General features: G+C 27.8%; 1 protein-coding gene across 1 annotated transcript in view; it reads right to left on the reverse strand.

The window, feature by feature from the left end:
* The window catches only part of LOC107447172 (nuclear pore complex protein DDB_G0274915), a 54,277-nt gene extending 38,346 nt beyond the window's left edge, over nucleotides 1–15,931 (reverse strand). The window contains exon 1 of the mRNA XM_016062027.3: nucleotides 15,673–15,931. Coding sequence (XP_015917513.2) covers nucleotides 15,673–15,690 — 18 coding nt within the window. The 5' untranslated portion in view covers nucleotides 15,691–15,931. The remainder of the gene's footprint in view (nucleotides 1–15,672) is intronic.
* Between the last annotated feature and the right edge of the window lie 328 nt (nucleotides 15,932–16,259).

The raw sequence follows: 16,259 nt of genomic DNA on the forward strand, positions 1-16,259 counted from the left end.
TTTTTTTTTTTTTTTTGTTTTTTTTTTTTTTTTTTTTTTTTTTTTTTTTTGTCATAAGACATATTTGAAATCAAACAGGTAGGATAAAATATACGGTAGCAACACAAGATGTATAAACATTAACAACATCACAAAGCTATTGATATGAAAATACAGATTTAAATAAATTAGTTTAAACGAAAGTAGTAATTCTAGAGTCTAATTCAAATTGAAGTTTTGTAACAATACTTTTCTCTGTAGTTTGAATTTGAATTTATTATTTAGAAGATTTCTTAAATTACCTTTTCCCCTGTTTTTCTCCCTTTCTCTCGCTTTTTTTATTATTAAAAAACTATTTAACTAGACTTCGTTTCATATATTTAAATTAGAGACAATTTTGGAAAAGGAACGACCATATCCTTAAAGTTTTCATTATTTAACTTGGTAGTTTGTTCAATAAACTTAGCATTTAGCCCAATATTACAATTCAAAATTAAGAATACAAAACCACTGCACTTAAATTTTCTTAATTGATTATTGTAATGTCCTAATCAAAATTTTATACAGTACAGTAAGAAGTAGAAAATTCATTAAGCTATGTAAAATGTTGTAATTGTATTTCCCACTTTTTTATAATTTTTACGCACATAACATTTTTATATTTATAATATTTTAATTTTACAAACTTCATAATTTATTCTAAAAACTTTCAAAAACAAATTCATTATTCTAACGTAAGGTTTTTTTTCTCTCAAAAAGTAACAATGAAAATATATTTATTTTGAAAACTAGTGACATGTAAATAAAATTTAAAGATAACAAACTTCGCTGGAATTATTTCGTTCGTTGGTAAAATTCTGTAATTGTATTTTCAAACTTTTATAATTTTTACGCACTTAACTTTTTTATAATTATAATATTTTAATTTTTTAGTTTTTAAACTTTGCAGTTTATTCTTAAAACTTTCAAAAATAAACTCATTATTCTAACGTAAGGTTTTGTTTTCCTTTTTTTTTCTCTCAAAAAGTACAAATGAAAATAATACTTATTTTGAAAACAAGTGACCTGTAAATATCATTTGAAGATAAAAAAGTTCGCTGGTAAAACTTTGTAATTGTATTTTCACACTTTTATAATTTTTACGCACATAACTTTTTTATAATTATAATACTTTAAATTTTCAAACTTCACAGTTTATTCTAAAAACTTTCAAGAACAAATCATTATTCCAACGTGAGGTTTTTTTTCTTCTTTTCTCAAAAAGTGCAAAAGAAAATACATTTATTTTGAAAACAAGTGACCTGTAAATATAATTTAAAGATAACAAAGTTCGCTGGAATTATTTTTATTATAATAAATCTTAAAAAGAACATTTCATACGTGTCAGCACTAAATGCGACCCATTATACAATTAATACGTGTTCAGATTTAAAAACAATTGGTAAGTGTGTGCCATTCGAAAAAAGGTCACTGAACCTTACAAAACAACCGAAAAAAACTTAGTTTTCTACTTATTTCCGTTACCATCTTTCTGAATAATTTTGAAACGAGCAGGAAGTATGGGAAAATTCTACATAGGGGAGAAAAAAAATGCCGAATAGCTTTTGATCTAATGATCGAAATTTCACGTATACGATGTAGACCTGATGGTTCAGAAGACTCGCTTTAAACAAGCTAATTGATTACTGCAGATATTTTAAATCACGAAGGCATAAAAAAGCACTTTCTTTGAATTAACTGATTTTCTTCTTCAACGGATTCGGTTTTGTGATTCTCTAAATATGAAAGGTAGAAGAATCGATAGACTCTGCAGGGCTCTTGACCCTAGGCAAAAGATTTTGCGAGGATCATTAAAAAGAAGGGGGACCATTTGCTTAGAAAAAAGTTACGTTACTTTACGTTAAGAGGACTAGGAAAATTCCTCATTTACGGCCTCTAGAATTTCGCCTACATTGTAGAAATAAATATGAGTTTTATTATTACCATTATTATTTTCAAATTGCATTCTTAAAAACGAATAACTTAACTTTTTTTTATATAATTTTCCCTATTAATTTTTATACTATGGTTTAAATTTACATTTTATCTACACCGCAGTAGTGGTCCTCATAAAGTAGGACGTTTAAAAGGTTCACTGAAATAACCGTGGTGTAATACCAATCCGAATTCGTTATTCAAAAACTCTAAAAATTGTGTGTTATATCAAGTTATTACCGAATCGTGCTGTCATACTCTCTTTAAAGGGTGTGGTTAAATCTAAATTCTCACAATTCTGGAAGTTTATACTTTAGATCAAATGAATTTGATCTTCAGGAATTTATTTCGCCAACGTTGGCGTTAGATGTCCAGATTGGAAATCGTCAGAAGATTGTTTACAATTTAAGTACGAAACGGAGGAATTTTGAACATTCCGCAGAAACAGAAGTAAATTGTTTTTAAATGCATGTATATCTTTGGTTGCATAATAAAAATGATTTTTCTCATAAGAAGATTTGCACAAATCTACCAATTGTATTAAATATTTTTATAACATTTAATTTCCATCCGCATCAGTTTTGTTAAGCCTTGTTCGAATTCATATTATTCTCTCTGCTCTGCTTGATTAACAAACAGATTTTATTTTAAGAAATAGCGTGTAATGCATTTTTAATTTATGATTCCAGCTTTATATTGCATCGTAAAATTAGCTTTACTGATTTCTAAGTGTATCATATCTTACACTGATTATAAATTTTAGCTTTACTGAATAACAAAAATGAAGGTGGCTACTTTACACCAAGTAGTGTACGAGAGCATTTTTTGGTGTAATGAAACCCTTAAATCCAAAAGTTATGTATAGCTTTTTTCAATATCACTTTAGTGTAAAATAGTTGTCACCATTTTTGGCGTTGAGATACACAAAAACTATTTACTGTGTTCAAATTATACGATCATCTAAAAATTTCTTATTTTCTAAATCTATATATTCTCTAAATCTTGACAATAGTTTTAAAATATTTACTTAATTAATATGATTTAGATAGATGAGGCTATCTTGCAAATTTTTTTCCCTGTCTTCAACAATACGATAAAAGAGAAAAAATGTTTTGAAATTTTAAATGAATGAAAAATTTCTTTTTTTTTGAAAAAATAATAAAGTTTTTGTAATGATAATTTTCAATGCCCTCTCCTCACATTGGTTCTGATTGAAGGAACCACAACCTTGAAAATATGATAGAAGCAGAGGAACGATTCATGAAATTTTACTTCCTTATCTTCACCTACTTTCTCACCTTATCTTCACCTTATTCCTACTTTACTTATCTTCACTTTGAGCATTTATTTGGAAATAAAATATAAAATCTATGTATAAAAATCTCTTGCCCATAAATAATTTTAAACAGAAAAATAATTTGCATTAATTATTTATTATAAAAAGAATAAATGAACATTGAAAATGCAATAATAATAAAAATTTGAGTGATAAGTTATAATAATTTTAATATCTTCATAAATAATACAATTTCAAGTGACTAAATCTAAAATTCGAATTGAAACAGATGGATAGTTTCTGAGAAATAAAAACTTAAAAAAGCAGTATTCTTTCAAAAATTTACAACAGAACAGCCGCGAAGAAGACCATTCCAAATATAACCTAAAATGGCTATGAAAGGGATCATTTTATGATTCTTTATCTAAATATAGTTCAGTGAATGACTGAAATTTCGTTTATAATAAAAAGACGAAGTAATTTTAAATCCTTAACGATTCTTCGCTGAACGGAGGTATAATTACTGTCGCATCAAATAATAATGAAACTCCCTCATTAACATATAGACAAATATTTTTTCAATGGACTTATCTGTTTAGATAGAAGCACGGACTNAATTCATATTATTCTCTCTGTGCTGCTTGATTAACAAATTTTATTTGAAGAAATAGCGTGTAATGCATTTTAAATTTATGATTCCAGCTTTATATTGCATCGTAAAATTAGCTTTACTGATTCCTAAGTGTATCATATCATACTCTGATTATAAATTTTAGTATCACTGAATAATAAAAATGGAGGTGGCTACTTTACACCAAGTAGTGTAAAAGAACATTTTTTGGTGTAGTGAAACCCTTAGATCCAAAAGTTATGTATAGCTTTTTTCAATATTACTTTAGTGTAAAATAGTTGTCGCCATTTTTGGAGTTGAGATACACGAAAACTAATTACTGCGTTCAATCTATACGATCATCTAAAAACTTCTTATTTTCTAAATCTATATATTCTCTAAATCTTGATAATAGTTTTAAAATATTTACTTAATTAATATGATTTAGATGGATGAAGCTATCTTGTATATTTTTTCCCTGTTTTCAACAGTACGATAAAGGAGGAAAAAATGTTGTGAAATTTTAAATGAATGAAAAATTTCTTTTTTTTTTTTTGAAAAAATAATAAAGTTTTTATAATGATAATTTTCAATGCCCTGCCCTCACATTGGCTCTGATTGAAGGAACCACAACCTTGAAAATATGATAGAAGCAGAGGAACGATTCATGAAATTTTACTTCCTTATCTTCACCTTATTCCTACTTTACTTATCTTCACTTTAAGCGTTTTTAAGCATTTATTTGGAAATATAATGTAAAACCTGCGTGTAAAAATCTCTTGGCCATAAATAATTTTAAACGGAAAAATAATTTTCAATAATTATTTATTATAAGAAGAATAAATGAACATTGAAAATGCAATAACAATAAAAATTTGAGGGATAAGTTATAATAATTTTAATATCTTCATAAATAATAAAATTTTCAATGACTAAATCTAAAATTCGAATTGAAACAGATGGATAGTTTCTGAGAAATAAAAACTTAAAAAAAGCAATATTCTTTCAAAAATTTACAACAGAACAACGGCGAAGAAGACCATTCCAAATACAACCTAAAATGGCTATGAAAGAGATCATTTTATGATTCTTTATCTAAATATAGTTCAGTGAATGATTGAAATTTCGTATATAAAAAAAAGGCGAAGTAATTTTAAATCCTTAACGATTCTTCGCTGAACGGAGGTATAATTACTGTCGCATCAAATAATAATGAAACTCCCTCATTAACATATAGACAAATATTTTTTCAATGGACTTATCTGTTTAGATAGAAGCACGGACTGCAAGGTCATGGAGTCCCTGAAGGGTATCAATTTCAGTGAATGGTACATTAATTTTACTAGCTGTCTATCGGTGACAAGATATTACACCGCTTCCTTTCTCATCCATTAAGTAACTGAGTTGCAGGTAATGGAAATAGGCGGGAAGACAGCCAGTTATGGTTATGAGTTTTTTCTTCACGAAGCCTTTCTTGGAAAGGAAAAGCGTTAATAATGCGCGTTTTGTGATCTTAGTTTTATGCTCACTTACTTTTTTTTATTGTTGCATTTGATGAAGAGTATAGTAGGTTAGATTAATAGGGACATAGATTGGTAATAAATGTTTCAAGTGTCCTGTTTTATGTTTGGTGATGGGATTTTACGTAAATAATTATATAATTGTTATCAGAAACATCTTTTACTTTATTATGTTAATTTACTGGTGTAGTACTAATTATTGCTATTGATTGGACTAGACCTGAAATTTTAAATTTTCAGTTAGTAGCCAGTGGCCCGTAGACTCTGATAACTTAGTTGCCACTTATTCTTTGAGCCTAATGAGTCGGTGACTGATATCGTTAGGTCCTTTTTATTTAATGTCCACTTTTTGCTAACTTTTTTTTTTTGCTTGGATAATTTTTTTTTTTTAAATTCATATCAGATATAATCTACAGTTATAAAGAGTTAATTCAACAATAAATGTGTGACAAAATTTATTTAAACATACTGACTTTAAAGAATTTTTTTTAAAAAAACTATTTGGGGAGGCAAAAGGCATTTAATGTATACATTTCAACTTTGAAATAGTGGATTGTTAAGGAATCATCCTTCCTAATGAATCCCACCACAAGTTGATGGATTCTGAAGGATCAAATTTTGAATGGATACATTATTGGACATCTTAATCAAAATTCTGTTATCTAGAGTATCTTTTCTTTACTGGTGTACTTTTATCATTCAACGATTTAAAGGGGGGGGGGGAAGCGATAAGTTAAAGTGACCGGTTGTTTATTTGAGTCGCCACTTTCGTTTTCTTTTTTTTTCTTAACCACGTTCCTGGTGGTTTGTGGTTATTTTCAATTAGATGACAGATAAATATGTAAATAATAATAATAACGTGCTTCGTTTATAATTCTGGTATTTCGTACGTGTTTCGTTTATAATTCTCTAACTATTCTGAACCACGTATCTATGAGAATAATAATTTTTTGTTCGAAAATTCTGACCTACCTTTCAGAAGGAAAACTGCAAAATGGTTTTATTTTTGGTTATTCAGATTTAATTGAAAGAATAATATGTAGAAGTTCATGTAAGCATTTAAACTGCCGCTTATTTTAAATTCAGAAATATGTACGAAACACCAACAAAAAATTTTTAAATATTTTTTTTCCAGTTACTTAATTATAAAAACATTAAAAAAATCGCCTTTCCCAAAATCCTTATGTAGTTGTAGATATATATATATATAAAGATTGTGCTTTTTTAAAAAAATTGTGAACTTGTAATTTTCCTTCGTAATGAAAAACATTAAAAAAAATATGCTTCTATTAACAACCATTTATTAATAAAAAAAAGTTGAATTTTCGTAATTAATTTTTTTTTCTGTATAAGTTATATTCCTTAATTGTTTAAGAACGAACCTATCGACACTATACAGCGTTTTGATTTTAGAAATCATTGCAAAGATATAAATTGGTGCATGAAACTTCTGATTACCCAATAAAAACTAATTGTAATCAATTGTAATATTTATCATTGTAATTAATTATTAAAATTATTGTTATTCATTATTAAAATTAATTAATTATAATATTAGTTTTTATGATTATACCTTGTAGGAAGTAAACTTGAAATATTTTCAGACCATTAAAATGTAATAACACTTTCACAGAAGGACATGAATGGAAGTATTTGTATACATAGAAAGACATTTTTGTAATTTTCAAAATTTTCAGAAATCTCTTGCTACCACCTTAGTAATTCCACAGTTCACTGAAGAATAACCATTATGAGAATTTCCCGGTTTTGATATATACGATTTTCTTCTCCACTGTAAAGAGGGATTTCTCGTAATTGATCATAATGTTTCAAAATATCTCCAAGACAAATTATTATTTTTCGAATTTAAAAAATCGATGCATTCAAAATTGAATCAGCATACACTCATTTCTGAGCAAAATGCTTGTGGGAGAATGCTTGAGAAAGATGTTCGCCGGCAGAATTCAAACTAAGGTTCTCTGCGTTTGTAGTTGGATGCTCTAACCATCTTAGTTATATAATCTAGTCCAGAAAGAGTTAGGAAGCTTTAGCTTAAAAGTTTTTAAGATTCAGCCAATAAGCAAAAAGGGTAATTTAAACTACCTGACTAAGCTACTGGGACCATATTTTCTAAATTGAAATCCTTTGAAATTTTAAATTAGTATGTCATGATGTGTCATTGCGGTGACATGATGTGTCATTGATGTCGGTGACATGATGTAAATTATCTAACATCAATGACTGAACAAGCCAGAATAAAGGAAAGTTTAAAATGAAACAAAAATCCTCAGCAAATAAAATTTTATGAATATTTGATGAATACTCATAAATCAGAATGAATATTTTAGAGCGTAATTATTGTTTAATAAAAGAAAGAGATAGAGATGTATTGTTTTCACGCGATCTTTAAAATATTTCAAGACATTAATCAGCGCGCTGACCTTTCAACGTACAACGCCAAGAACTATCTTTCCTAACTAATGAAAAATCCACGTATCTTTGACAGAATCAGGGAACATGGAAAAAATTAACGCTACATACCGGCGTATTTTCAGACCACCACTTCCCCATCAGCAATTAAGTGTTAACGAAATGCTTTGGGGCCAAAACATGGCTAGTTGGTCTGAAAAAGAGCTTTAATTGGTTGACCGACGGTAGCTCTAAATGTTTTGAATGCTTTGTAGGTAGCATCAAATATTTGACCTGCAGCCTACGAATTATTATTTACATGGAAAATTATATCACAGAATAACAGACTCATTAAACCTGTTTTAATCCCACAAAAGTAATGATCTAATATGAATCATACCGTGACTGTATACTTTGCTTGTCTGTTTCCCGATATTGAAGCTTGTAATAAAATGATATTTCTATTTAGCTTTGATAAAACCTTGTTGGGAGCTTTGTTTTGTCTTAAACTTTCTAAGACACGTTTTACTAAGTTCGCATAAGTAGATAAATACTAGAAAAAAATTGAAAAAATAAATTTACCTTGAGCATTTTTTTAAGAATGAATTATACTCATATGATAATAATGATTTTAAGAAAAATTACGATTTGTACGTTAAGAAGTTAATCTTTTTTTAGCACTAATGATTAAGAAATAATGAAATAAACACAATTAAAATCTCTTAAAGTCATTTTTCTAAGTAATGTTAAAAATATTGCTATTAGTTATACTTTTATTTTAATATTTTTTTTTCTCGAATATATATTACTTGTAAATAAAAATCCATCCTATTTATTCAGATTTAATAACTTTTCCTATATATTTCATTCATGCACTTATTCTTACCTTCTTTATATATGAAACTAATGCAGATATTTTTTTCATATTTCATTTAAAACTAAAAAAAAAATGAAATGAAGGCCCGTTTTGTTTTTTACAGTATAAATCATAAAAAAGCATTTAATAGCTGTTAAAAACACAACGTTTAAATATAATGCAGTACAATGATAAAGCATGTTAACGTATTTTAAATATTAAACAGTTTTTTACGCATAATTGCTTTCTTTTTGTGTTCTACGCTTTATTCATAGTTTTTTTTTTATTTGTTTACATTTTAATACAAAGCCAATATCAGTATTACTGACATTTTTCAATTCAGTTATTTTTTACAACATTCCTTTTGGTTTCATAAACCTGAACTCTTTTACAATAATGTTCATTAAACAGTCCTATTGTTTTTCTTAAGGAAAAATTAAATGTTAATGACCGATTTATGTTCACAATACTGTGGTATATATTTGTATAATGTTTATATAAAACAGCACCGTCTTACAATAATCGGAGATTTTCTTTTTAAATTTCTTACGCGGTGAATAAGAAGGAAAAATTAAAAGATATTTATGTTAGTTTTGTTTGAATCAAAAATAACATAAAAAGTATTTTTAATTTCTTTTTCAAACTTCCATTCCATTTCATTTCCCTTTTCAAATTTTCCACTCTATTAATTTTTTTTACAAAGGAATTAATTCTCTTTTTACAGAGGACTTTCTCATGTTTTTCAAGAAGCATAATAAATACAAAATTGAAAAAAAAGTTCTTTAACACTGTAGTTATAAAGTAATCAACCTAAGCAATAGTTCCTCAAAATAATGAAAGAAAGTATTTTTTATAGCCAATGAAAACATAATTACAATGATAGTTATAGGAAGTGCAGCGTCGCCATATTAGTTAAAAAAAATTCACTAACTATCCCCCAGGCAGGAATTTCGGAAAATCTATCCAAGTTGTGTTGTAGAAAATCAATAAAAAGTTAGAAAGGGGTAATGCGATAAAATTTCAATTGATGTCAGTTCTGAAATTAAATGGAAGAATCAAATTTGAGATCAATTAATTTGTTTCCAGTTAAGAAGATAGAAACGCATAAAATTATAAAACTAATATCCTCTGTCTTCTCAATTTTGAATCCTAACATAGACGTTTTGCTAAGAAAAAAAATTAACTGTATTAATTATAGTTAATTATATTCTCTTTTGAAAGTTAAAAATATTCGTGCATTTTAACACCAAAAATCGTGGCGACTACTTTACACCAAAGTAGCGTTCCACTAAGTGTTGCACTGCACTATGAACTAAGGATATTTCTTGGTGTAGTGAAATACCAATACTGTTCTTTGACACTACTTTTCATAAAGTAGTCGCCAATCGTGTTTTCTATTCAGTAAAATTAGGTAAAATAAGTTGTGTTTACGATACAATGCAAAGCAATAATCATGAATTTAGTATACAATATTTCTTAAAGCAAAATTAGTTTGCTATTAACTTATACCACAACAAAAATGTTAATATGAATTTGAACCAGGCTTAACAATACCAAAGCGGATAGAAGTTAAATGTTGTAAAATTATTTAATATGGTTTCCCGATTTTTAAAAATTAAAATAAAATTATCTTTTTTACACAACTAATAACGTGCATACATATTTCATCTACGAACTCTCGTTTCAATAGATAGATAATTGCGTGAAAGAAAGTAACTAACTCATGCCAACTCTTACTCGATATAAAAATACTGCTGGTGATATCCAAACTGCGCCAAATTTTGTGTTTTTGGAAGCGAAAATAATTCTTTTATGGTGTGAATGCTCGTCAATTTGGTGTGATCCTTCTCACCCTAAAAGCTTATATTTAACACCTTTTAAATTCTATATAAATGTTTTATTAACTAGAAATATAGTTCTCCTTTATACAATTTTTTGGCTTGTTCAACACTGTTAGAATTTTCATTCTAAACTTATGGTAAAGTAACTGACAGCAGTTTATCCATCCAATTAACCGTAAAGTTTACGGTAAAGAACGTTTTTTATTTTTACGGTTTTGAAACCGTTAGCAACTACACTGTTAAAATTTTCATTCAAAAATTATGGTAAAATAACTGGCAGCTGTCTGTCTATCCGATTAACTCTAATGTTTACGGAATAGAACGCTTTTTTCCTTTATGGTTTTATAACCATTTCAAAAAATATGGTTATAAAACCATGAATACGAAACTATACGTTTTTTTAACCATTTACAACTAGTATTTCTCAAAAACGTAAAAAAAAATTATTATTATTATTTAACTAGACGTAGGAGCTTGGTTTTCCGTAAGGTAATGGGCATTGGAGAATGCCGGACACTGAAAATTCTTCACGAGTTGAAAGGAATGGAGGAAGTATTGTGTGGTGTCAACACTAGGACTCGAACTCCAGTTCTGCCGGTCATGCGATTGACAGAAAGGTCCGCTCGGCTATGATATGTAGGCAGTAGCAAAGAACTAAGTAGCTCCATTAGGTGGTTCGAGTTGGTGCGATGAAATTCTGGTTGCTTAACCGTATTAGGTGAAAGTAGCTAATAAACAGTATTTCTCAAACTTATCAGTTTGATTACCATTTAATTTATGGTTATTTCACTGTTTTGATTAAACATGGTACAATAACCATTCAATAAACTGTTATTTAACCCTTTTTTCCGAAGAATTTCTAATAGTGTACTGTAGCTAAAAAAACGAAAATTCGAAAGTTTTTTTTTAACCATTTACAATAAGCACGGTTTTAAAACAATAAAAAATAAATCTAACTGGACATTGGAGACAATTTAGTAGCTTTATATAGCTGTGATTTATGAGCGAAAAAGAATGTCGTATTCTATTAGACAAGGGTCTGAAATTGTGCAGGACGCTTGGAAACTCTTCATGTGTAGAAGGGAAAATTGTGTCATTGTTGGGGCTCGAACCCCCATGCTGTCGGTCTTGAGATTGACAGATTAAATCTCTCAGCTATAATATATCTACAAGGAACTAAGTGGCTCCATTAGGTGAGTCTATATCTTAGCCACCAGAATTAAGGTCTATATGATGCGATAAAATTCTGGTTATTTAACCGCATGAGGTGAAAGCAATTAATAAACGGTTTTTCTTAAGAGCTTGAATACCATCTTATTTATGGTTACTTGACTGTTTTGTTTGAATATGGTAAAATGAGAATTCAATAAATTGCTATTTAACCATTTTTTTAGACATTTGAAACAGTGAACATCAAACTCGAAGAGATAGTACACCACAGTTAATATAGTGTATCATATAAAACTCGAACTACCAGGCGCTAGTCATTTTAATATCTCCTTTTAAAACTTTACTCTGTAATATCAAACTCGGAAAAAAAAAGCATTAGAGATTTTTGCATTTCCTTTTAAAAACTTTTCTCTCTGTAAAATCAAACTGTTAAGCCAAGAGTTAATAATTTTTATGTTCCTTTTTAAAACTTAACTCATTGAAGTCACACTGGAATAAACAAGCGTATGGATTTTTATATCCTCTTTTAAAATTTCACTCTGTAAAATCAAATTCGAATAACTAGGAGTTAGTGATTTTCATATCCTCTTTTAAAATTTTACTCAATGATATTTAACTCGAAAAAATAAGCGTCGGAAATTTTTGTATCCTCCTTGAAAACTTTTCTCTTTAAATCTAACTCGAATAACCAAGAGTTAGTGATTTTTATGGCCTCTTTTAGAACTTTACGGAGTGATGCCAAACTAGAATAAACAACCGTTAGAGACTTTTATATCCTCTTTTAAAACTTCTCTCTGTAAAACCAAATTCAAATAACCAAAAGTTAGAGATTTTTATAACCTCTTTTAAAACTTTACTGTGTGATATTAAACTGAAATGAACATGTGTCATAGAATTTTATATACTCCTTTAAAACTCTACTGTGAGTTATATAACTCGAAAAAATAAGTGCTAGAAACTTTTGCTAGACTCTTTTAAAGTGCTAGACTCTTTTAAAACTTTACTCTGTGATATCAAAGTCGGAAAAATAAATAAAAACTTTTGCAGTCTTTTTTAAAACTTTACTCTGTGATATCAGAGTCGAAAAAATAAGCTTTGAAGACTTTTGCAGCCTTTTTTAAAACTTTACGCTATGATATCAACGTCGAAAAAATAAGGCTTAAAGATTTTTGCAGCCTCTTTTAAAACTTTACTCTGTGATATCAAAGTCGAAAAAATAAGCTTTGAAGACTTTTGCAGCCTTTTTTAAAACTTTACTCTATGATATCAACGTCGAAAAAATAAGGCTTAAAGATTTTTGCAGCCTCTTTTAAAACTTTACTCTGTGATATCAAAATCGAAAAAATAAGGCTTAAAGATTTTTGCAGTTTAAAACTTTACTCTATGATATCAACGTTGAAAAAATAAGCTTCAAAGATTTTTGCAGCCTCTTTCAAAACTTTACTCTGTGATATCAAAGTCGAGAAAATAACCGTTTAAGCAAGCCAGCCAGAGTATATTACTAAAAATCCTATAAATGAGGGTAAGTCGATGAAAAGAGAGAGATAGTCTGTTGTCAATTATAGGAAAATTTCTAGCGGGAATATTTTTTTAGCTACAAGCAATTTATTTTCTGCTAAATGCACGATTACATAAGGAAGACAGAATAATGAAAAAAGTACTTCAACTGTAACCTGAAACAACGTTGAATAAACATTTTTGATTTATAAATTAAAACACTGATCCTTTTAACTTTAAGTTAAAACTTATATCCCAAACAGTTAACGGAAATGACAATCCACAATCGAATAATACACTGAGACAATGGCATCCTTTTTTATATATATTTAGGTTAGAAGGAAAGCAGGAAAAGAAAAGAAGTATTGTATATTTCAGCATTTCCGATAAAGATCAACTTGAAGATGAGTAGTTTACCAGATATACCATAAAGAAAAGGATTTATGTTAGACGCATTTTTAAAACACAATAACCCTTCCTTTTGATTCAGAAACTAATGTACCGTAGTAGGAATAAAATGAATAAAATTTCTAATTTTTTTAAGAATTAGTTCGGATGAGTTGGTTTTATTGGTATGGAAGAGAGATTTTCAGGCCCAAAAATATATTTAATTCTTACTGACTCATTAAAGAAAATATTTTTAATGACTTATAAAAGCATATATTTTTACAGAATTAGAATTTATTTTCATTTCGCACAACACGATTCGATTATAATGGCTCGATGATATTTTTAGATTCAATCACTGTTTTAGATTGCGGAGAATATTTGTTATTGATTGAAAAGGAAGTTATTTTCAACTTTAAAAAAAATACTATTTTTATTTATTTATTTATTTTTATTTATTTGTTTATTTTTTTATTTATATTTTTTTATTTATTTACTTATTTGTTTTATTTATTTATTTTATTTATTTATTTTTTTTTATTTATTTATTTATTTTATTTATTTTATTTATTTTATTTATTTATTTTATTTATTTAATGAATTAATTTATTTTATTTTTTTCACTTTTTTAATTATTTATTTATTTTCTTATGTAAATCGAACTTGTTTCGATTTCTTACTTGAAAAGCTTTGACATTTGACATACATAATGTACCAACGACATTTATAGATGAAATTTTAAGACAGAACTACAACTGATGCGTGTCCACTCTTTTCACTTTGAAGTTTCGTAATTGAGTATATTTTTATCACATTTCTCATTCGTTTAAGCATCTGCAAACAGACGTCGTCTTTTTGAAATGCTCCCTTTTCATTAAAATGTTAAATTACCAATATTACAGACAACGGTAAACTTGAACCGCACACAGTTTTTCTGCAACGTTAATAAATCATTGAATTGAGCCATTTTGTTTCCATCCAAGTTGAATAAACTAAAGAAGCACGAACATTGCATAAATAAATTAAAGAAGCGCGATAATATGGTTCAATTTAGCACCACATTAATATAGCTGCATTTTTGAAAAGATGTATGTATGTTACCCATACCCAGTACCGTTTTTGCAAATGGGCAATCCCGGGCAGTGCCCGGGACCCTTGAGAATATTGTTTTTCATAAATTGTATTTAAAAAACACTAAGAATAACCAAAATTGCTTTAAATCTTTTTTTTTAAAATAAATATATTCTATTGTATAAAGTGTGCTTTTTGTTTTTCTTTCTAAAATTAGTGTTTGATTATCATAGAAACAACAATAATTTGACTAGTTTATCACCTGAAAAACTTAAAAAGGCAACCGAAATTTAGTATTCTAAATTATAATGAAGTTTTTATGTGCATTGAGTTTTTTGGAGCAATCAAAATGTGTTTATCTTACCTCAAAAATGCATTATTTTATGTGTGTGAAGTTTTTAAGTACGATTTTAAACAGTATGACTTTTTATAAGGGCCCAAAATATTTCTGTGTCCGGGGGCTATTCTCCGTTGAAAAACTGCATATTTAATAAAAGTTTCTACTGGTGAAAATTAATTTAATACTAAAATATTAAAAATTAATAACTAAAAATTATTTATAAAACAGTGAAGAAGAAGAATAAATTTTCCATTAAAAATTTATTTTTTTTAATAAAATTTTCTTTGTGCAAAAAATTTTTTAATACAAAAACTATTAAATATTAATTAACTAAAAATTTTAGGTAAAATAGGGAAGAATTATTAAATTATAATGTAATATGAATAATAATAAATTTTCCATTAAAAACTTCTTTTTTTAATCAAATTTTCTTTATTGTAAAAATTTATTTAACACAAAAACTATTAATTATTAATTAACTAAGAATTATAAATAAAATAATGAAGAATTATTAAATTATAATATGGAATAATTTACTTTTTTTTCTTCTTTATTTTATCTAATTTATTTATGCAAGCGTCAGTTTGAAAGTAATGTTAAATTTTTACAATTTAAAACATTTACGAAAAACATTGTACAGTAAAAATTATATAGCATATACAGTGAAATAGAATATATATAATAGAAATATTTATTTAAACTATTTTTCTTCTAAAAAGAAATTTAAGAAAAAAAAACTCACCGATGAAATCCAATCCATACTGTCAGTCACAATAACTCACTACTCCCTAAGTGATTTAAGTTCAATGTTGAAAAGAAAAAAACAATTCCCAAACTTTTTCCACCACCTTAATATAAATACAACCAATGACAGGTTGGAGAGCTATTCCTCTCTCCAGACGTTCTAAGATGCGAGAAATCGTCTGTTGAGTTCCGACGAATAGAAAATCTCACCTTCGCCTTGACAGTGACCCGAATATTGGGCATTCCGTGTCGGAAGAAGTTTTGACGATGCCCTGCCTCTCCGTTAAAACGATTCCCTGGAGGAAAAGATGGCAGGGAGGGTCGAAAACACGGCGCGCGGTTTTTTGATCTCATTTTGAGGCAATTCTCGACACACTCCAAAAGATTTTTCGTTTCTTTTTTTTTTCCTTTCTACCTTTCTTCACGCTCTGAGTATCCCGGGTGTTGGTCAAATAGATCGTTATATAGCTTTTGAAAGAAATAACAAGTATAAAGAATGAATAAAAAAAAAATTGAAGTTACTTTTCTCCGATTTCTTTTTCCAAGGGAGATCGGACTCTATTGTTTAAAGACAATAAACCATTT

The sequence above is a fragment of the Parasteatoda tepidariorum genome, chromosome 10 (genome assembly GCF_043381705.1).
Source record: "Parasteatoda tepidariorum isolate YZ-2023 chromosome 10, CAS_Ptep_4.0, whole genome shotgun sequence".
NCBI classification, from domain to species: domain Eukaryota; kingdom Metazoa; phylum Arthropoda; class Arachnida; order Araneae; family Theridiidae; genus Parasteatoda; species Parasteatoda tepidariorum.